The 22452-nt window shown below is 50.8% G+C and overlaps 1 protein-coding gene across 4 annotated transcripts in view; it reads left to right on the plus strand.

Annotated features, from left to right (window-relative positions):
- Window positions 1–15707, plus strand: part of NRP2 (neuropilin 2) — an 86969-nt gene extending 71262 nt beyond the window's left edge. For 2 of the 4 annotated variants that reach the window (XM_075710591.1, XM_075710593.1), the window contains exons 16-17: window positions 14713–14781; window positions 15403–15707. In XM_075710591.1, the coding sequence (XP_075566706.1) occupies window positions 14713–14781; window positions 15403–15707 (374 nt within the window). Of the gene's footprint in view, window positions 1–4187; window positions 4469–14712; window positions 14782–15402 lie in introns of those variants that run through there. The other 2 variants (XM_075710594.1, XM_075710595.1) reach the window with 2 other exon arrangements.
- The last annotated feature ends 6745 nt before the right edge of the window (window positions 15708–22452 follow it).

Consider the following 22452-nt stretch of genomic DNA (forward strand, 5'->3'; position numbering starts at 1 on the left):
TGGAGAAAAAAAGGGAGTTCAAGAGGAAAGACTGTGCAGCGAGTATTGAGATGTTCTGTAGCCCCCACTCCTGCAATTACACGATGAGCTGAAAAAGTCAGATGCCATTAAAAATAATAGCAAATCCTTCCTCTCCTGGCTTAGGAGCAAAGCTGAAAATATGCACCTTACAGGCTCCGGGATCACAAGGCAAATAATAAGAAGAGAATTGTGTGGGTGGAATATCTTTCAGCTAGTGGGTCGGGATCTTACAAGACCAGTCAAGTGTGCTTAAACTGTGCTGCATTTGAGAGTTGATGCATCTCACCCATAAAGAAAAGGTATAACAAGTGGCTGGAAGCAAGTAGTTAGATAAATACCAGGCTAAAAATAAGAGGTATATTCCAAAGAACATGTAGACAAACGACAGGGAGAATTTGCCTTTGGGACTGGTGGATTCTCCCACACTGGGTATCCTGAAATCAAGACAGGGATATCTTCCTGGAGGAATGACAGGTAGCAATTAATGGGTTGAGGCTGACACCGATTTTTGTGGCATTCAGATTAGATGAGTGTAATACTTGCTTTCATCTGTGCCATCTGTGAAAAATCCGGCTGTGTTGCTTGTCCACAGTGGTTAATGTCAGTGATTTTGGAGAGGAATACAAGCTGTGACACAGCAGTGGCAGAGCAAGGCAGGCAACCCTCTAGGAAGCTCTCTGGAAAGGATTTTCTCCTTTTTGTCCCCAGATGACTTTCGCTCGTGCTTCTTTTGGGCTTCGATTTCTGCTACACAGCTCTAAAACTGGTCCCTGTAGAGTCTTCGCTGTTGGGAAGAGGAGGGGGCTGTACCTGGCCAGGTTGGAGGTGTGAGCACAGCAGCACAGCCACATGAAATCATCGACCCTGTAGGGATTAAACTGGGTTTCTGCTGACCAATGTCCCAAGCAGTGCATAAACGCAGCACCCACAAACTGACAGCAACAGCAGGAGGCATTTCTTTATTAAGACGAGAACGCTAATGAATAAATGAGGAAAGGCAAGTGTGTGTATGTGGTGGAAGGCAAAAGGGAGTGGAAAAATTATTAAGTTAAGAAGATGGATTTTTTTTTTCCATCTCCCTGAGCAGAGAACTTTTCCACTGATATAAAACTTCCAGAGAGCATCAGAGCCAGTAAAAACAGAGCAGATAACATCAGCACTGTGTGCTGAGTAGATGGGCAGCTATATTTAGTGGCTGACAGTGTAAGGAAGAACAATCATTAATGTTGGGAATTGGCTTCGTTAGGGCTTAGAGACAACTGAGTGTGATTCCTTAATGACTTCAGTTGCTAAATGAACTCTCCAGACTTCTGCTATCTCCACAGCAGGGCCACAAGGTGCGGAAACAGGGGCCAAGGAAGGGCTCTGCACCACCCCTCACTCTTGCAGCCCTGGCTGCTGCATGGAGACATCTGGAGCGGGTCAGAGCCAAGCAGAGGTTGTCCTGAACCCACAGCCACCTCGAGATCCCTCAGGGATCCTTCCCACAAGCGGGATCATCTGGGGCGCATCGTGCTGCCTCCCTCCATCCCCAGGCAGGCAGAGGCAGAGATGTGTGGGGAAGGGGCAGGGGTGCAGGTTGGGCACCATGGCACGTGTTCCTCTATGGCCAGACCCACCCTTTGTACTCCCAGCCTGGCACCGGGCAACATACAGCCATCAGGAGGCCACGGAAACCTTCCTCCCCTCTGTTTTTCAGAGGGGAGTGCTGCTCCCCTGCAGGCTTGGGAGCTGTCAGCATCCCTGACACCCTTTCCCCACCCCAGTTTCCACCAGCAGGGCCCAGTGCATACTGGTGGTGTGAGAGGCTGTTCGCCTGTAAACCTCTTGCTGGAGCAAGGCACTATGTAAGCAAAGACTGTCACCGAGTGTAAACACGAGTGGCCTCTGCATAGCGAGCAGCCCCACGATCCTCCCGGGGGTCGGCCCCGCGCCCCGATGCCGTCAGGCACAGGAGAGGTGTTGCTGATCCCTTGGGGATGGCGGTGGGATGCGTATGGGCCTGGGGCCATGGATCTGTGGTAGGAGACAGTGGCAGGTTATCAGTGGAGCTCAGGGAGGTATTGAATTTGCTCACCCCGGTGGGGAGCTGGTGGCGGCCCCCATGGGGTGTCCCACACTGCCACCCCCCCATGCAGCTGGGTGGGGGGCAGCAGCTGCTTGGGGAGGCACAGGGACGCACTGCTTTCATTCCCCTGCGCCAGGGTGGCCGGTGGGGGTAGGGGAGGTCAGAAGGCTGCCTGCTCCCTGCCTTTGCCACCCCCGACACACAGACCAGCCTGGACCCCCCACTTCCCCAGGCGCTGACGGGGGGCAGGAGGGACAGGGCCACCCCCATTCCCGGCTGCAAGGGGCAGCTGGGGTGAAATGGGGAAAGAGCAGCTTGTGTGGCAGGTAGGCTTCTCCTGAGACATCCAAATTTCTTGCCTACAATGACAAATATGTGGGTGGTTCCCAGCCTCCTGCTCTGTAAAAGCAGGATTTGTCTTGCCTGTGTGGGGTTTTTTTCTTGGTTTTGAGGGGGGTTTTTTTGTAGCTATGCATCTGGGTGCAGTGTTCATTCTTATTTTTACTCCCTGTACCTGGGTTTTGAGGGATGGGGAGGGCAGGAAAGCCTTGTGACTGGTGGAGGAACCATCACTTTAACACATTCTGTGCCACCAGCAGCAGAAAAGCCATCGCCATCCAATTTTGCCAGCTGATGGCTCGGCTGGCAGGGCGGTGTTTGGAGGGGAGGGCAGAGGCTGTGCTGTGAGATGCCCTTGCTGCTAGCAAAGCCGGGTGCATCCTGCACTGTTTTGGTTTTTCCCCTTGGCATCCTCCAAGCCTGCTCAGGAAAGCAAGCTGGAGTTATATGCTGACACCAAACTGCAGGAGCCCCCAAAATTCTGCTTGCCGGCACCCACCCAGTGGGCTGCCCCCCACCAGCAGGCCGGGGGCAAGAGGAGAGGGCGAGCAGAGTGGTGGGGGGGAGTCAATGTGCCCAGCGGCAGAGCAAACCCTTCGGACAGTTTCCCCAGGGTCTTTGTCCCCCTTGAAGTAGCCAGTAAATAAATGTGGTGCAAAAGCGCATCTCTCCCGAGTTATTTACAGCTCGTCCCCACGAGCGGAGCTGGGGGGGTGGGAGCAGCGTGTGCAGGAGGAACAGTGCAGACCCGCTCTTGGGCCGCGGGCGTGAGCACAGACACTGGCGCTCCTCTCCTCGGTGCCTGCCGGAGGCGCGTGTGCGTGCATGCTTCTGTGGACTGGCAGTAAGGTCCTACGCGTCTGATCACCAGATGTGCGCCGAGCTGTCCTGGGATGACCTGGGAAGCAGGAGTAGCACCTTGCAGCTGTGCCCCGCCTCCCAACACGCTGCAGCTGCAAGAGTAGGAAGGGTTAACCATCGCTGGGCTGAGCTTGGGCGCTGCCTGGCCTTGAATGCAAGGGAGGCAGGTGCTTTTTCAGCCCTCCCTAAGTGTGTTTGCTTTACCGGCATGAATTCATAGTCCTGGCTTGCTTAAGCTGCAGAGAGCATGAGTTTCTTATGTGAGCATTGGGTTGAATTTCGCAGCCTGTGCCATGTAAATAATCGTAACCATCCTTTCTCGCTTTAAAAAATAATAAGGAAATCTGTAAGTCTGTGAATGGGGCACCTAGTGAGACCAGGTCTGTGTGCAGAGCACTTTCAGACAGAGATCTTCTCTCTGTCTTTTCCATAAGAACGACAAATTCTCCCTGTAATTTCTTTCCCAGCCTCCTGTGGTAACTTCCTTGGCCATCTGAGATTATGCTCTTCCTCCAATTAGGAACGTGATGTGTTTTGTCACTGCTTCACAACATCTGCCATGTAGAGACAAAACCAGGCGGCTGATCTGGAGAAGGCCAAAAAAAAGAGGGGAAAAAAACATTTGTTGATGCCAGAAATAACAGTAATAATAGTGTGCATATGGAATTTGTGTTGCGATCCAGGCAGCCTGATTAATAAAAAGGGAAGAAAAAGGCACTTGAATATGCGGGCTCAGCAAACACCAGGCTGTGCTTCCCTGCCAGGAGCACACCCCACATCCGGAGGCGGCCCCGGGACCTCATGTTACTCCGTGCTGTACTCTTGAAAGCATGTGTGTTTCTTTTTGTGCGTCTGCATGCCTCCCACCTAGCAACCCTGTTCTGTGTCTCCTCCCCAGGGGCAACCCTCCTGCCAGGGACCGAGCCCACAGTGGACACGGTGTCAGTGCAGCCCATCCCAGCCTACTGGTATTACGTTATTGCCGCCGGAGGTGCTGTTGTGGTGCTGGTCTCCGTCGCGCTGGCCCTTGTGCTCCACTACCACCGGTTCCGCTATGCGGCCAAGAAGAGCGATCACTCCATCACCTACAAAACCTCCCACTATGCCAACGGGGCCCCCGTGGCCGTGGAGCCCACCCTAACCATAAAACTAGAGCAAGACCCCAGCTCACGCTGCTGAGAGCCGAACAGGAACGAGAGAGCAAACAAAACACAAAACAGACAGACAGAAACTAAGACTTCAAATACGTTGCCTCAGTTTTGCACTTTTTTCCTTACCTAGCATACGTGTGAACTCTTAGACATCTCCGTCCCTTCTCCATCTCCCCAGCCCTCCCCGAATCTTTTACAAACTCTAAACTAATGCTGCATCTTGGATCACCAGAAGAGACACACCGCCCCTTCACTTCAGAAGTGAACGCTCCCTTTCGATTACTTTTCGAGGACTCTTGGGGTGTCGGGTGGGGGGTTTTGTTTTGTTGTGTTTGTTAGTTTGGGGAGTATTTTTTTGTTGGTAGGCTTGTTTGGTTTGTTTTTTTACTCCTCCTCGTAGGCAACCTGCAAGGAAACTTGATGGCGAGCCTGGAAGCTTGTGTGTGTGGCTCATGCGTGTGCGTGATAAATCTGTGTATGCGAGCGTGCATGGGAGCGCGTGCGTCTGACTGAATGTATATTTAGAAACAGACCCTTTTTAATTTGCTTGTTGTTGCTTCTACTTGCACAGGGAATGCTTTTTTTTTTTTTTTTTTTTTAGTTTTCCCCCCTTCCCGCCTCCCCTCTGGAAGGTCTGGGACACGTTTATGGTAAATACCCTGATTTGTTTACTTGGGGAAGAGAGCAATGCTTTTTTGTTGCCTTATCTAGCTTTGGCTGGGTTTCTTGTTTAATAACGTCAATGTCTCGGGTGCAAAATGAGAAGAAGAGGCCAGGCTGGACAGTAGGAATGTCCACCTCAGATGGCTAGAAGAATCCAGAGAGGTTCATAGACGTCCAAAAAGTAAGATCTCTCCATCTTATTCTTTCTGCAGCCAACATGATAACACAGCCATTGTTTGGAAGGGGGGGGACCCTCCTCTTCTCCCCCCCCCCCCCGCAAGTGAATCTATTTAAAGTTGCCTTATATCAGAGAAGCCCATAATGAATGTTTTGTTTGTATCTGTTAAAGCCAGCCTTAGGGTAACACATAGACTTCAGCAGGTCTAAGGTGGATGCTAAATACTGTAGTTTCTTGAGAATTGAAGGTTTATTTATTTTGTAAGTATCCTCACTCTGGGTGCTGATGGTTTTGCTTTTACACAGGGAAGGGGGAGAGGGCTCCTCCTTGTCTTTCTGCTAGAAATGTTCAAGGGACAAGTATAATTCCCCTTTCTGAGTTTTGGGTTTGTTTTTTTTTTCCTCTGCCCAATTCATAGCTGCTGAATCATAGAAACTGCCAGTTGACTTTCTAGAATGTCAATTAGTTTTGCGTCTGCTAATGTTCTGCTTCTTAAAGCGTCAGTAACATCTAGCAAGCAAAGCCTAGCAGGCGCGCCTGGGGGCCCCAGCTATTGCTGCTGCTTTAACCGGGGAGGCGAGATGGAGCCTCCAACACGCCTCCGACTGTTGAATGGCCCAGCATATTGTAGTGGAAATGCCTTATATAAATTACTGAATGATGACATGCAAAAGTGGTTTAAATCGTTAACTCTAATCTGTTTGCAGGCAAAAAAAGTACCTCCAGTGAGCAAGGTTCTCCATCTTGTTTGTGTTCATTTGTGATGAGTGATCAGATTCCCTGCCCCCTCCTAAACTTGCTAGTGCTCCCCACCCCTCCTTTGCCCATGAATATTGCATAAAATGAATCAAGGCGAGTAGCTCTGTTAACTTCCCTGCAGTCTTGAGCTTCCTTTTGGTCTGGGGAAAAGGTGGAAACACAAATGGTGCTGTGCGTACGTGGTATTGGCCCCCACTGCAGCGGAACCCTCTCCCCAGGGGATCTCTGTCGATGGTGGTGTCGCACTCCGCTCGCTCCCTGCCTTTATTCATGCAGCCTGTTTCAGCCCCTTGTGCCCTTTCTTTAGCAGATTTCAGCGGGACCCCCTCAGCTGCAGCCGCAAGCGTCTAAAATGCGCAGGGGGTGCAGAAAAAACCCAAAGTGATTTGGCATCACGAGCATGTTAGGAGTAGTGGGTGCTCGGGGCAGCATCCCCCCAGGCTCTGACACCCACGAGCTTTGCAGCACCCCACTGTGAGGGCTGCAGGGGTGTGCCTGTCCCAGCAGAGCTGGAAGGTACCCGGAGCAGCTCCTGTCACTTTGCAGGTGGTGCTGCCCAGAGGTCCCTGGAGAGAGGCTTCCAGGGCCGGGGTGCTTTCTCCATGAGCCTCCTCATTACGCAGCACTGGTGTTGCAGCGCGTATGGTTTGTGATGTGAAATCCCCACCCCCACCCCTCAGCCAGCTGCAAATTAAAACAGATGTGAAATATCGGCATGCGCTTGCTGCATATTTGGGTCAGCCCAAGCCATGTCAGCAAACGATACCGTCATGTTTCCAGAGTCAGATCTCCCTAGGTCAGATGATCCCCTTTGACCAGGTTCACCCCCATGGACTTTAGCAAGTGCGCATCGGTGTGTCAGAGAGGAGAATGTGGCACCCTGTCTTTCAAACCAAAATCACCAAAGACAAAACAGAAGGTCACTTCAAGATTTTTATTCCCAGTTCTCCCCTGCTCCTTGAGCCCTGACATCCCCAGCGTTGCCCAGTTGCCTGTGTGTGAAAATATCTTGTGGAAATTTGAAACTCTTGGAAGATGTAATGTGTGGAATGTAATAAAATGATGATATTTTTATACAAATATCTGGGGTTTTTCTTCCTTCTTCTTTCTTTAACAAGAACGCTGTCAGCTGAAGCAAAGTGGTGTTTGAGAACTCCATGTTTCCTTTTGGAGCATCAGGGCTATATCCTTTAGGAAAGTGAAGCTCCTGTTCCTGCTGCACACAGACCCGCAGCTAACCCCCCGCTCCCGGCAGCGCAGCTGATGTGCACACCCTGCCTCGCTGCACTCAGGATCGGGCCATTAATAGCGGCTTTTAGATCCATTACATTTGTACCAGTCCTTAGTGGGAGTTTTGGGCGGCTGGACTGACACTTAGGATTGTTTGGGGATTTCGCTAACGTTGCTTAAGTGCTAAATTGCTCGATGTGATTATGCAGAATTTCTCCGGCCAGGGCCCCTGGAGACAGGACATCCGACTTCCCGGGGCCCCGGGGGCCAGCTTGGCTGCCAGCTCAGCTGAGACGTGCGCTCTGTCCCCAAGCACAACAAAAACCAGGAAAGCCATTACCAAAATTAATAATGAAAATGGCAATGCGTTCCTATTCTGTAAAATCCTTGCCGGGCCTCTGCATGTAGGACTGCGGAGGAGATCTGCGCGGGAGCAGCCCGGGTGCCGCGGCACCGAGGGTTTGGAGAGGTGTGTGTCCCCTGCCTTTCCTCCACTCGAGTCCTCCCAGCATGTTACAGGGACCTCTGCTGCAGCATTTGTCTTTCCCATCTTCTTCAGGTGCACCTTTCACCCCTTTAGAGGAGTCAGCAGCATCGCATTTCATTGCTGCCAGTTTAGGAGGTTTTTCTTTCCCTCCTGCATTTATTTTCCTTCTATCATACTCTTTACCCTGGCATACATCTCAGCTTTGCAATGAAACTTCCTGGCTTTACTAGGAATTCAGGCCATCAACAAAAAAATAATTCAAATGTGATCCCTTGCTTTGGCTGTTCAAACACAAGCAAAGCTGAGGACCCATGCCACCTTTTTTTTTTTTTCTTTCTTTTTTTTTCTTTGCTGTAATTGTACAGCAAAGCCCATACACTTGTAATTTGCATTTTGTACACTTCAGTGACTGTCCAAGCAAAATTCAAAACAAATATGCACATGCGAAAAACAGGGAGGGAGAGACAGGCTGATGGCTTCCCAGTGAGGAAGAAAAAAATTCTGTTAAGTAAACAGATGAAAAGGGAGGAATCGTTCAGGGTTTAATTATTCTGTATGTGCGCCGCAGCCAGATTGACCGGCGACTTGGGTGCTGCTCAGGCTGCAGCACATCGTAGGGAAGAAAGCAGCTAAAATTAGCACGCTTTGTTTAAGAAAATAAATACATCTTAGTGTGACTTTTGATACAACCTCCTCTGCAGGTAACTTAAGGCATTTAAGAGTCTACTTAAAAAAAAGGGGGTAAACTTTTTGGGGTAGCAGTAGGGGCTCCATATTTCAGGGAGTGGCATTAGAGGTGGAAGCCTGATGTCTCCTGCGTGCCATGGGTGGGTCTGAGTGTGTGTCCCCCAGTTGTATGTGGGGTGATGGTGTCGGTCTTTTTATCTCTGCAGTTGCTGCCGTGTTGTAGGGAAAGAGAACTCCTTGCGTCTGGTGGGAGAGGGCACTCTCTGTAAGCGACGGGGCAAAGCCAGTGGCAAACAGACAGGGGTGTGAGAGCGGGAGCGATGGCCTGGCAAAGCAAAGGGGGCCCTGGGAAGGGCTGTGCTGTGCCTTGCTCAGGCAACGTCAGTGTGCCCGACATGGATGATGGCTCAGGAGCAGGCTGCAAAGCACAGTGCTCATTCACCCAGCCCAGAGACGACATGCAGCCGGGTTAGCCTCCGGCTGGGACACGTGCCTGCAAGGTGACACTTGGCGCAGGGAACCCAGGGCTGTAAGAGTGAGGCTGGCTTTTTGCTGGGCAGGGACAAGTTGCAATGCCTCTGCTGGGAATGCAAGGGAACGAGGTAGAAACCAGATCGTGCATGGGGCTGTGTGGGGATTTTTGCCCCTCTAGAAACCCTGTGAAAACCTGCTAACTGTCGGGGCCGGCCCCAGCTTACCCCATGTCAGGGCAGCAGAGCTTGGCAGGCAGACACCAGGCGAGGGCCCTGAGGCAAGCTTGGACAGCCTCTTGGCTTTCTGCCACAGCTCCTCCATCAGTGGCTTTGGCGGCTCTTAGCAGCGAATGCAGGCGTGACTGCCAGTTTGAAGAATAGCGTTGTTAGCCATTGCCTCTGTAAAAACAAACAGCAACAACGGGGAGGGTGATAAACATATCAGGATGCCGCAGAGCTGCCGGCTTCTCCCCCGGCTCTGAGCCCTTGCGCGGTGGCGGTGGGCTGGCAGCGCTGCCCTCATACCAAGGAGCTGCTTGCTTTGGGACCGGTGAGCTCTGGCATGGAGCACCGAACCTGAACAGCAGCTCTTCACCTGGGTAGTCCAGCGCTAAGAGAGAGGAAGAGGAAAACCATGCCACTGTATGCTGTAGACATGCACGCCGCTGCCACTGTTTCCCTGGCCTTGTGCCGGTCCTGATGAGAGGTGCAAAAGCAGGACGCGCCGGGGAGGTGCCAGCGAAAGGGTCAGCCTGCAACAGGGGATGTGGCTGCTGCGGGGAGGGTTTGGCAGAGTCCCTGATCTGGGCAGCCGCTTTGGCCGTCTGCCATGTGTGCAGCGAGGGCAGGGTGCCATGCATCAGAGGGCAGTGCCGGGGCTGGAAATCGCTGTCTGCTTGCGTTCACCTCCGCACCAAGCACCCAGCCCAGCTTCACGTCTCTGAGGGCTTTCGGTGGGGGTCTTCATCTGACCAGCCACGCTTCCTCATCTTCTCTGCATATGGGAAGCCCAAGGAATGCAAGAGGCTCCTTGGTGCCACCGGGTTTGAAGATGGTGCCGCAGTGTGCACTGCCACCAAGGCAGCCCTGAGGCAATCTGAGGTTAAGGTCCGGGCGTTCCCGTGATGTGGAGGGCGGCTGGGCCAGGGGAGAGGCTGCTTGTTTGCTTTCTTTAATGCTCAGCTGTAGCCAAAGCACTGTTTTGATTTGAAATTTGGCAGGGATTTAGCCCTTTTGTAAACTAAAAATCGTTCTGTGTTTCTGGAGGAGTGGGGAAGAGAGAAGTGAGGTGGATTTTCAGCTGGAAATAGAGCACTGGGGGATTCAGAGGGAGTGTTTCTGCCTGGTGCCTGTGTTGCTGCTTTGAGAAGCACTTCCCTGTTCACCAGGGTGGGAGGTGTCACACCCCCTCCCCCCCCAGCCCCGGGGGCTCCCAGCCGGAGGAGAAGTGCTGCGCCGCCACCGCTAAACGCAGCGGTGTCAAGGCGAGGCCGCAGCGGCTGCTCTGCTATGTCAAAACAAAATGATGTGTGTTGGAGTCACGCTATTGCTGCAGAAAGAAAAAGGCTGGGAAAGAGCAAAGGGGGAAAAGTGAGGATCAGAGTGGAGCTGGAGCTCTGCCTCTCTCTGCCAAGGCTTGGGAGCGGTAATTTCTGACCCCATTTTCCTGGGCTTAGCTGGATTTAATGTTTCAGGCCGTCATGGGTGCTGTTTGGCAGCAGAGCAGCTGTGCACCTCCAACGATCCCCTTGCCAGGCGGGACAGCACCAACCGAGGTGGCTGTTGTGGCAGCAGGAGAGAGGGGTGAGCACGTAGGAGGGCACTTGCTGGTTTTGGGGAAGTGAGCAGCACACAGTTGTTTCCCCACTGTGGAAAGGACCAGAGGGCAGTTGGCTACCCCTCCTTTGTACCAGGAGGCACAGCCATGGACGTTACTGGGGAGTGAAAGACGGTAGGTAGCAGACCCCACAAGCCACCATCACCTGGTGCATCCCCTACAGCCCCAGAGCCTGCGGACTCCTGCGGGAAGTGGGGAGAAGGAGCACTGGGATGGTGGGAGTGCATCCTGGTGGCTCTCCAGGCCAGGCTCCCCTGCGCCAGAGAGGCTGCGAGCAGGCAACAAAAAGGGCTGGAAATTGCTGCAAGTTTGATACGTCCTTTGGGAAAGGCACCTCCTGCTGAGAGTCTCATTTTGTTCATCTAGAAAGAGCCCAAGAGGCGCCATGGCCACCATCTGCAAATGCCTGCATGTAGAGAGATGCATGGTGATAGACAGAGCTCCGCCTGAGATGGAGGGACCAGGCAGAAGGCAGTGCTGGGTGCCCAAACTGAAACCAGGCAAAGGCAGTCTAGAAAGAAACAGCAAATTCTTTTCTTGGTGGTCATTTGCTTTGGAGGAATGTGTCTAGGCTCCAGCAATTGGAACTGGGTGTCGTCTCCAAAGCAATAGCTCTTGGCTTGGTGCAAAGGTCTCTGCCTAAGGCGGTGAGCGCTGCCGGTAAGCCTGTGCAGGCAGGCCGGCATCGAGCGTGTGCGGTGGCGGGAGGTACATGCCAGCCCATATGGTGCGCTGACCTCAGCTTTGCCGGGGTGAGCTGCCTTGGGCAGGTCTGGAGAGCTTTCCTGCAGGAGACACATGTATGTCTGTGGTGGGACACTGGAGAACCTCATCTGCTCTTGTACCTCCCCTGTCCGCCCTGGCAAGGCATATCGAGCACACGTCACCCCCTCCTTCCAGTAACCCCCTCCCTGTCCCAATCCTTCCTGCCCCTGCTACTATTTTAAACCAGATGTACATTAAAGCTCCTTAATCTCTGCAAATACTAATTCTTTCCTGCTCTCCCTTCAGGTGAGTTCATATGAACATGGTACTTAAGTTGCTCCTTGTCTTTGATTAGAATCTCATCTTTCTTTTTTCAGGTCCCATAAATTAGCCTTTTAGCTGGCAGTGTTCTCAGATCCAACAGATAACAGCCTTTTCTCGGCATCCGGCCGTTTCCAACAGCATCACTAACATCATCTTTTGGGCGTGACCGGCTAGGTGCTCACAGCCATCATTCAGCACACGCGCTTTAAAAAGAGCCTTTCCGTCAGGAAAAAGCGCTCCTCTTGTTTAAGTACAATTCCCTCTAACTTTCTTGTCTACCCTTCTCCAGTATGTATTTTTTCTTTTTAAAATGCAAAGGAAATTGCACCTGAAAGCTGCCTTTTAAGGAAGCAGCTCTCCACAGCACAGGGCAATGCATATATCTCCCATTCTGCCCAGCAGCTTGCAGAGCTTTTCTGGGGACTGCCTTCCAAGGGAGTCACTTTCCATGGCCTGCTCCACTTGTGACAATACTGCTCAGATTTGTCACAAAGGAGCCTAATTGATGACAAATAGCAGGCTAGTTTCTGTGATGGGAAATCATCTCCACTAGGAGCTGAACTGAGACCACCAGCTTCAATTCCCACAGACAGCCACACAGCCAGAGCTGATTTTGTTAATGACTCAAGAAACCCCAGTATGGAAAAAGAAACGTCGAGTTGTATTTTCCCAAAGCCAGCATAGAGCCCTGCGTGACAACATACAATCTGATAGCAATGAAATGGCATGCAGGGAACAGAAGAATAAGGGCCTACCACAGGTCTGAGGAGGAAGGAGAATGGGCAAGGAGGAAGATATCATTTAAGCAGGACTCGGAGTCATATTAGCATGGGGAACTGAGAAAATTGCTAGAAGAATAAATAGATTTTGGGCTGGGCTTTTTGTATAAATGTTCTCTCTTTTCAAGTTTTCCCAGGGCTCCTTCCTTTCAGGCTAAAGAACTGGTGTTCTTTTGAAAGTGTTGATTAACCGATACTTTGTTTTTTCTGGCTTTTCCCTCAAGGCTACCCTGGGAAATAAAAAAGCATCAAATTGCTAGCTTGTTCTCACACAAAGTTTAGAGGAGCTACAATATGGAAAGGCAAAAGATTTCCAATGGCCTTTCCCCGCACATGAGCTCCTTGGGCAGACCATGGTCCAATTTCCACCTTTGCTCATGTTCAAGCAACCCACAGTTTCCGTAGGGTTGTGTGGGTGACATGGATGGCAAATTTCACTGCTTGTCTTCTGATGGAGGACTAGCAAAGCAGACATCTCCATGTGTGAACTGCTTTGCAAGTTATTTTTCCACATGTTTGGCTCTAAATGTTTGCAAGAGGCCCTCAGGCAGTTCTCCCAGCCCTAAGATGTTGCCATCTGGGCCTGTCAGTTCTGGAAGTGTTGAGAAATCATGTGAACTCACTGCTAAAGTGAGGATTTACAGAAGGTGGTGTGCACCTATGTTTCTTCAACAAGCTACCAGCAGCCTCGACTCAGCCTAATTACCTGGGTCACTAGATGCAGAGCTCATTGTTAGGAGGGGCAAGTGTTGGGTTTTGTGTCTTCCTGTTGCCAGGTTTGCTTGAAAATTCAAAGAAATCCCTTAATCCTTTGAGTGCAGAGGGCAAAAGACAACTCTGCCCAAAGAATGGGTGTTTGCAAAGGTATCACCAGTACCAGCACAGAGGATCACTGCAGTCAGGTGTGAGGTGGTGTTCGGGTGGTGTGGCATTCGGCAGAGCCCCCTGCTCTGGAAGTGAACCTTGAAATGTCGTTGGCGGGGATTGCCTGATACCATTGCGTAGGATAGCAAAAAAGTAGACTTGGCAGCTCAGGAGGCCTTTTCCAGCTCATATGCACAAATATTTTTTTATAAGGTTTGCATGTGGTTTTTTAGGCACAAGTTACAGTCTTTGGTTTTGGTTAGTTTTAAGTAATCTCTTAAAACTCTTCTTGCCATTTTTGCACAAGACGTGAAGTAGCCTTGGTTTCAACCACAACTATTTCAAAGGTGTGGCTTCTACTGCTTTCTAATAGTCCCTGATTTTCTGCATTCCTGATCATTTTGAGGTGCCTTCTCAGTTGAGCACCCCAAGTTACAGTCAGCTTTGAAAAATCTAAGCAGATCAAAACGAAAGGGCATTTTCTTTTGGAAAATCTGAAAACATGGTAACTCTATGTAGAGATAATGCTAGGAAGACTGCACAGGAAAATAACTTTCTTCTGCTCAGATTACAGCATGTGCATTTGGTTACTAGTGCTTGATCTGTGCTGAACAATAAAAAGAAATGTCACCACTAAAAGGAATTTGGATCAGAGAAATGTTAACATAAATGCCTAGATATGGACACCCATTTGCCGCTCTCCCCATTTCAACCAGTTTTTGCATTAAAATATATAATGATGATACATGACTTCCTCAAATTACTGTGAATTTATCTGAAACCCAAAGAGAAACTGGGTCATTGAAGCTCTGTGTCCAGTCAGATGTATGGGAAAAGATGAAAAGTAGAGTGTGCTAAATGGATCTAGCATTAGTGGCAAGTAATGATAGGCACTAAGATCTTATTCAAAGTTGTAAGGATAATACCCATGAGCATGTTAATAGTGAATTATGGCCATTATGCAGGCACCAATGACAATATTTTAGTGCTATTCAAGTTATCTGGTTTCTCTGCTTTTCTCTCACTCTCTTCTTAAAAGCTGGTCATTTGGTGGTCATGAAATGTGATGTAGTGGGCAGATCCTGTTCTCTTGAGTGTGCAAGTGTCTTCATTGACTTTGGCCAAAGGAAGAAGAGGAAGAGTTCTTCCTCCTTCCATGACAAAGAGCCTTGCAGTAGTTCAACTATTGCTTTCTTGTGGCCGGTCTCGCAATCCAGTGACCAGTGGCAATAATGCCCTCGAAAGGCCCCTTTAAACAAACAGTGCTTCCCATTTTGTTGTTCTAGTGAACTTCCCAAGAATGGAGGATGACTTTCCAATCTCTGAGCAAGACTTTGAAGACAACGATGATCCAGGTTGGTACCCAAATGCCACATGGGCAATTTATCTAGGGGAGCTTGTGTTTCAGAATCAGATGCTACAATTACTCACAAACCTCAGCTTTAATGGGGGTTAGGAGCTAGAACACACTTGAGAACATACACTCGAGTGGTGGCTCAGTGCCTGGACAAAGACATTAGTTTTCTTTTCTTGTTTTCCTTTTTCAACAGCAAGCAACCTTGCAAAGTCAATATATTGTATTTGTGTTAGGACAAGTGGAACTGATCTTTCAAGGATTAATTGCTGCTTGCATGGCATTTTGGCTTGTAAATGGAGAAAATTAAGCCTGGGAACTGTGACAGATTGTTTCCATAGTTTTGAACCCGATGGCACTTGAAGGGACAGAGTTTCAGTGGGTGTAAAATGCTAGCATGCTATTTACGTAGCCTGAGATGTAAAAAAGAACTAGGGTGCGTAACTTTCTTGGTAGTTTGGTGCTTCACATTACTTCTAGACCTGGGTTAGAGAATACTGCTGAGATATACCTATGGGGGAGCTTATGCTCTTGTAAGGCCGTCACAACTCCAAGTAAGAAATGCATAAAGATGGTGGGGGAAAAAGTGATACCTGGATAATAAGTGCCCATTCCACTGCAGATTACTTTGGATCGGATAGGAACGACACACTGTTCTCTACTAACTCTCCAGGAACCTCGAAGCTGGACAAAGAAAAAAGCTGGCTCTACACCCTCGATCCCATCCTGGTGACCATCATAGCAATGAGCTCCCTCGGTGTCCTCCTCGGGGCCATCTGCGCTGGTCTGCTCCTCTACTGCACGTGCTCGTATGCTGGGCTGTCCTCACGGAGCTCCACCACGCTGGAGAACTACAACTTTGAGCTGTATGACGGCATCAAGCACAAGGTCAAGATGAACCACCAGAAGTGCTGCTCAGAGGCCTGATGGGTGCCCTGGGGATCACCCTCGGTGTTGCACCCAGTGAGGTGGGCTGGCAGGGCGTTACTTTTTTTGCTGTTTTCTATGGGAACTGAGTGCCATAACAGGGAATGAGGGGTGCGGGAGGAGCGAGGGGAGGCGCTGCTCCTGCCACCAGGTCCCGCTGGCAGGTTGCGCTCCGCCAGGACCGAGGAGGTGTTCCTGCAAACCGGACTGTGCCGGGCAAGGGGGGACCAAGACCCTTGTTTGTTGGTTCATCTTCATTTTCTGCTGATGCGAGTGGCTGGGACGTGGCGAGGGAGACTGGTTTACCTTTTGGATGTGAGAAACTAAGTGTTGATCGTTATTTCCCACCTCCTTTCTCTGGTGAGTTGCTGAGAAGGCTGAGGGATTTCTTCAGCCACCCTGTATTTAGAAATAACACACACGGAGACCCTGTCCATTTTAGACCCTGTCCAGATACCTTTTTGGCTGTAGGGACTTGTGCACTTCACACAAAGTCCAGGAAGCTGCAGTTTCCAGTCCTGAAAATGGAAGCATGTTGTTACCTTCAACTTTCCTTCTCCTGGTAGTGGGGAAAGGTGGGATACCTTTACTGTCGATGGTAACAACAGTGCTTTCTGAAGTCATTAAGAAATAAACTAGAAAGGAAACCCTATGTGTAGAAGCACCTCTTTGAGAGAAGCTGAAGAGCCTTAAAGTGATTTGTGAATAAGAGCCATTTATTAAATCCAGATCTTGGATTGCAACAGCTGAGGCCTTCATCAGGAAGGCCTTTCTTTGAATCTCCCACACGACTTGATCCTGCCCTTTTTCCTTTTTTTCTTTTTTTTGCTATAATGAGAAAATTGCAGCAAACAAAAGATAGAGCCTGTCAAGCTCCCGGCGCTCAGGCAACGGCTTTGGGAAGGGGGCTTCACTCGGGGTTTGACTTGAGGCACAGTGCCAAGGCCTCTCCAAAGTGCCAGGGAGGGAAAATGAACAGGGAAGGAAGTTGGAGCTGTGCCCACAGCCCTGGCAGCCCAGCCGTGGCACCCACTGGCCCCCCTGGCTTTCGCGGTGCTCCCCTTCTCCCTGGAGCTGGGGGGCGTGAGCTGACGCTGTCAGCACCGATGGACCAAACGGCTGCTGTCCTATCCCCTTCGGAGCAAAGCTGCGCTGCTCCTGACCAGCAGCAAAAAAAACTGAAGTTTTATTTATGAGCTGTGTTTTGTTTTACTTTGAACAAGTGCCTTAGAAGAAGTATTTTTCCTCCACCTGATGATCAGTGCTGTATCAAACAAGAAGTGAGGCCTTCATCCTTCCCCGGAAAAATGTTCTTCTTCACCGTTCTCTACCAGGTAGAGCCTGGCTGAAGAAGTCTGGTCTTTCTACTTTCAAGTGGTCTGGCTACATTGTTTGGCAGCCGATACCTGTCCACTTACCACTGTGCCGTGGGAGAGGAGTGTTATGAAAACAATTAAATGGAGAAAAAGAGTTCAAATGCTGGGCCCCAAACCAATGCCTTCATTTCCAAGCCAGTACAGACAGATCTCCCCTATCAGCTTGCACATATGTAAGCGAGAAACCTTTCCAACACATTGGGTTTGCTTTTCCAGGGGCTCTTTGGAAATACCTGACATGTCCTGATTTTACATTTTGCCTAGCAAATAGTTTGGGTTGGGGATGGATTTTTTTCCCTCGCTAACTGCAGAGCACCAAAGGTGTGACATGCTGTGAAGCTCAGTTTGCACAGCCCCTGCAAATACATCCTGCAGGAGGCCAGGTGTTTGGGGAGACGAGCAACATCTGGAGAGTAGATGAGCACGGACAGTGCCACAGCTGCTCCTCGGTGCGGTGGGAATAGGAACATTTGTCTAGTGTTTCATGAAAAGCTCCATCAGACAGTAAGTTTTTCGGAAAAAAAAAACCCCAAAACTTCTCCACTGTAAGAAAGAGGCATGTGTTACTGGGGAAGCAGATACCAGCAGCTGTGTCATCAAAACATCCACGGTTCATACACGCACATGCAGAGACGCGCACACACAAAGGCCTTCATTTTTTTTAATTCACACTGTGCGCCCAACAGAAACGGCAGTAAATGTATCTCAGATTCTCCTTTCAAATCACCTTATTTCTTTTGGCATTCTTCATGGACAAATTCCCCAGGGGTGTTATTTTACTTTACAAAAGAAACAGAGGCAGTAAGAGGAAATGTGCCAGACCATTTCAAAGCTGGATTGCTGCTGCTCGATGATTTTATCCCCTTCAAATCACAGGTGAGGGGAAGGATGAATAGAAAAGGACCATACAGTAGAAAAGTCGACTTAGGCAAACAATAGGTGAAAATATATAATTAAAAAGGTGACGTTATGGTGTCTAGTAGGCGTACAGAGAGAAGAGTTCGTATATACATATATTCAGAAATAGTGTGTTTGCACACGCACGTGAATTCTCTGTATGTATCGTGTATGTGACTTATTCCGTGGGACTGACTCGTGTTAATATATCTCTTGATCTGGGGCAGGAGAGTACTGCTGATGTTGGCACTAACTTCGCACGGGCCCAGCAAAGCATCCGCCCTGCGTGTCCCACTTGCCCCTTCCAGACGGGGCAGGGCCCACACGCGTGCGTTTGCCGGGCGGGAGCAGGCCAATAATGCTGCAAAGCCGATACCTCACTTACCTCTGCTGGGTGCTTTACTGTTCTACAGAAAACTGTGTTTGATTGTAACTTCAACAGGGAAAAAAAAAAAAAAAGTCGTCTGTGCATTCAGTTCATTGCATCCTCCTCTGCAAATAGATTAGGTTTGCTGATCACAATTCCCTCTGTGTAATTCAGAAAAGAAGAAAAAAAAAAAAAAGAAATTGGTGTTAATGCCATTGCTGAAATGGGCTGTTGCCTCCACACCCTTCCCATGGTGAGGACATGTTGCTACCAGGCAGGCTGTAGTGCTGGGTGATTTCATTTTGTGGGAAGGTGCCGGGGTGAGCATGGGAATTAAACCATTAAGAAATTATATGCAGAAACGGAACTTCTCCAGGGTTTGCAGTTCAAGGTATTTGACCGTTCACTGGCTGAGCCAGGACTTATGGACTTAAAGAGCTTTTACTGTGATTCTTCGGTGTTAAAAAAAAACCCACAAAAAAAACCAACAAAAAAATCAAACTGTGTTTATATGATTTGTATAAAAACCTTTTAAAATTACTATTTAATAAACATTATGGTAGAGATTATTTTTAAGTGGCTTTTTTTATTTATGAAGGAGCAACAACAAGAAAACCGAACTGAGAGGGCTTTGGGTAGCCAGAAACCCCCAGGGAAACCGAGGCACGGCTGGAGGCGCGCGGGGCCGTGCTCACCGCCCTCCGTCGCTGCGTGCTGCCTGTCCCCCTGGGGAGGTTACCCCGGGCTGCCTGTCACCCCGAGGTGACGCAGGGCTGTACGCAGACCCTGCACGTACACACACACACGCACACACACGTCCTCCCACTCGGATACGGCCTCTCCTCCCGGAGCCAGGGATGGCTGGAAGCTGCTCTGGCCCAAGAGCAGCACCTGAGCACAAAGCCAAAAGCGGACACAGGTCCCTTGCTGCCACCCCGCGCTGCCGGCAATCCCAGAGAGGCATGTGGATTTAGGCTAAGAAAAACATGATTTAGGACTAAGACAGCTCAGTGCTGAGCAGAAAGGTGCGGTCAAGGCTTTGCAGTGCAGTCACTTAGCGCGGTAATGGCCAGCCAGGGGGGTGAGGGTTGGGGGGGACACTGTGGGGACACCCTGCCTGCACGTGGGGCTGGGGGTGACTCCGAGTGCGGCGGCAGCACAGGCACCACAAAGGGAGCAACCGGCACCCTCTCTGCCTCCTTCCAGCCAGCCTCGGGGGCGTGCAGGGGGCCGGACTGTCCCAGCTCTGCCACCTCGCCGGAGTGCAGGTGCCGGGTGGCAGCATACCCCTGTCCTGGTCCCATGGCCCTGCGATGGAGAGCAGTGACCGGACCAGGAAGGTCCTCTGTGGTTTGGCTTCAGCCACATCCTTGGGTGTCACAAGAGGCATCCAGGAGCGGGGACTCATGGCAAACCCCAAAGCCAAGCCTGTCCCCTTCTCTCCACCTTGTCCCACCACCCTGGCCCAGGGTGAGCCTTGTATCTCGCAGGGGTCCCAGCACCCTGCCGCTCTCCCTGCACGGGCCAGCCGGGAGCCAGTGCAGGGCTACAGGGAGCCGGCTGGAGAAGCAGTGGGGCTGGCTGAACCTACAGCGTGGAAACTCTTGTTTATTTATGGGTACCCTGACAAACGAGAGCAAATCCATCAAGCCCTGGGCACCTCCAGAGCAAATGAAATTTTGCTGCCGTCTCCTTACCACCAACACGGTGGCCCCCCTCCCAAAGCGTGCGTGTGTTAAAGAGGGTCTTTAAGTGATGAAGGGCAGCTGGCAGCTTAGATGAAGATGACAGTGTAGCTGCAACCTTGACAGCTCTTGCCTCACCCAAGAATAAAGAACTGATGTGCAGATTGATACCTGGGGGAGAGGCTGTCAGCGAGCAGGACGGAGACGGCAGATAAGCGACTCAATCAGTGTCAGACCTGTCCTGCCGTAACACCGCCTGTAAATCAGTGCGGTTAAAGAGGCGCCTCCGCTAAAGCAAGGAGCAGAAAGCAGGTAATAGGAAAATGGGCAGCGAAGCAGATGTGTGCACCGCCTGGGTTAAAAGCCTGATAGCTGGGCTGCAGCCGCCGCCTGGGCACAAAGGGGAGGCAGGCACCCACTTCAGGAAATTGAAATCTTTAGGGGTTTTTAGCATGAGCTGGGATTGCATTGGGGTGGGCTGCTCTGCGGCCAGCAGGGTGGGGTGCAACAAGGGGGGATGCCCGTGTGCATTTGCCACACACAAGCGGGTACCTGCCACCAGCGGAGGCTGGAGGCAGGGGGGCCGCAGGGGTGCTTCGTGTGGCACAAGAGTAATCAGCGGCTGAGCGGGCTAATGAAATCGATTTCACCATTCGCAACCTGCTCCAAGATGGGGATCCAGCTGCTCCAGCACGTCCTCGAGCGCTGATTGCAATCGTGCACGCACCCTCGCTGTCTCTCTCACCCCTTCTTCTTTGAAATATTCCTTTGCTTTTGGGTTTAATGGGAAATCTTTTCAAATAATGACTTGCTCTCTGGACAGCTGGGGGCTTGGCAGTGAGGGGGAGCCATGGGGCTGAGCTAATGAGTGGATTCGTAATTAATTAATTGCAGGCAGGTGCAAGTGGAGCCTCCCGCTGCCTCTCTCTCCTCTGTCTCTCTCTGAAGAGCTCCTCTGTCTCCTGGAGCCTGGCGCTATCTCCAGCCATCCAAGGGGATTGAGTGAAACCTGGGGCTGGCTTTGCCGTGGATGCTGACTTTGGCAGGCAGGACGGAGGCTGGTGCTCACATCCCCTCCCTGCGGGGACCATGGAGAGCCTGCCCGTTGCAGCACATTGCCTTTACATCTCTGTATCTGCCAAGCTCCCTACGCTCAGACCATGATGACTGGCACCCATAAAGGCACCTTCTCTCCACCGGGCAGCTCCCTGCTGCCCCTCCCTGGGGAAGTTTGATTGCACTCGTCACTGTAGCTGCACTGACATAGTTCACACCTCCCAACTTTACACCCCAGATAGGCCAAACCCGCCTGAATGTGAGAGGCGATGACGAACCCCCAAGCCCTGGCTCCCGGTGAGCTGAGAACCGCGGACCCCACTGCAGCCGGTGCCACTGCTGCTGTGCCCACGCCACGTCCTCTCAGCCTTACCTTGGCTGCTCCAGCGGGTGCTCAGCAGAGCCCTGTGGCTGTAAATACAGTAGCGACCCCGAGTTTTGGTCCATACACATTCATAGCAAAATTTGCATTGAATTCAATAGTCCATATTGTCACTCGCACCGATCAGGTAGGATTAGGCTTTCCTATCAATGCCTGTTACACACAGTGACCCATTTAAGGCAACAAACTCACCATGACTAAAGCAGTTTAATAGGAAAATAACCAACCCTTAATGTTTTGAGAGGGAATGACTCCTCTCTACGCTCCTGTATCATAACTCAGTTGCACCACTAATAAGCGAAACGGAAAGCACTGAATTAAACACTCAGCAGCTCTACCCCCGCCTTGGCCCAGGTGCCAAAAATCAAGGGAAGAAATACAGCCCTGCTTCCTTGTGCTGCTGCGGTGGGTGGAGGGCTGTGGGATGAGCCAGCGTGGGCTGGCGGCTCAGGACTGTTTGCTGCAAAAGACTGCTAACATTTCCTCAGTTAAATGTTTACAAACCTGGAGGAAATAGCTGTCCCAGATGTTGCTGATAATTTCCTATCAGGTCCCTCCTGGCATGGTGCAGGGCTGCTTTGTCACCCTTCAGATCAGCTGCCAATCTGATGCTTAATAATGGAGTTGACTGAGTTTACAAACACAGTCAAAATTTCTAGCACTATTTTTTCCCTCCTGGTCTCTTGGGTTTATAGAGAGTAACTCTGCCCTGGCCTCAAGCCCAGCCTGCTTTGCAGCCCTTGAAGCACACTTCTGAGTGGAGTGGCCTTCAGCAGAGGCACAGGGCAGCTCTTGCCTTGCCCCACCACCTCACCGATGGGCTGTGTCGGACCAGAGGCAGCCCCAGGCTGTGCTGTCCCTTGGGAAGCGCTTCCCAGCGGTGCCCTGCTCTGCCACACCGGCGAAGGTGGGGAGCTCTTTCAGCAGCCTTCAGGGACAGCCATTGCCAAATGAATGTCAACCTCATATTTTATGAAGACAT

The sequence above is a fragment of the Pelecanus crispus genome, chromosome 5 (genome assembly GCF_030463565.1).
Source record: "Pelecanus crispus isolate bPelCri1 chromosome 5, bPelCri1.pri, whole genome shotgun sequence".
Taxonomy (NCBI): Eukaryota; Metazoa; Chordata; class Aves; order Pelecaniformes; family Pelecanidae; genus Pelecanus; species Pelecanus crispus.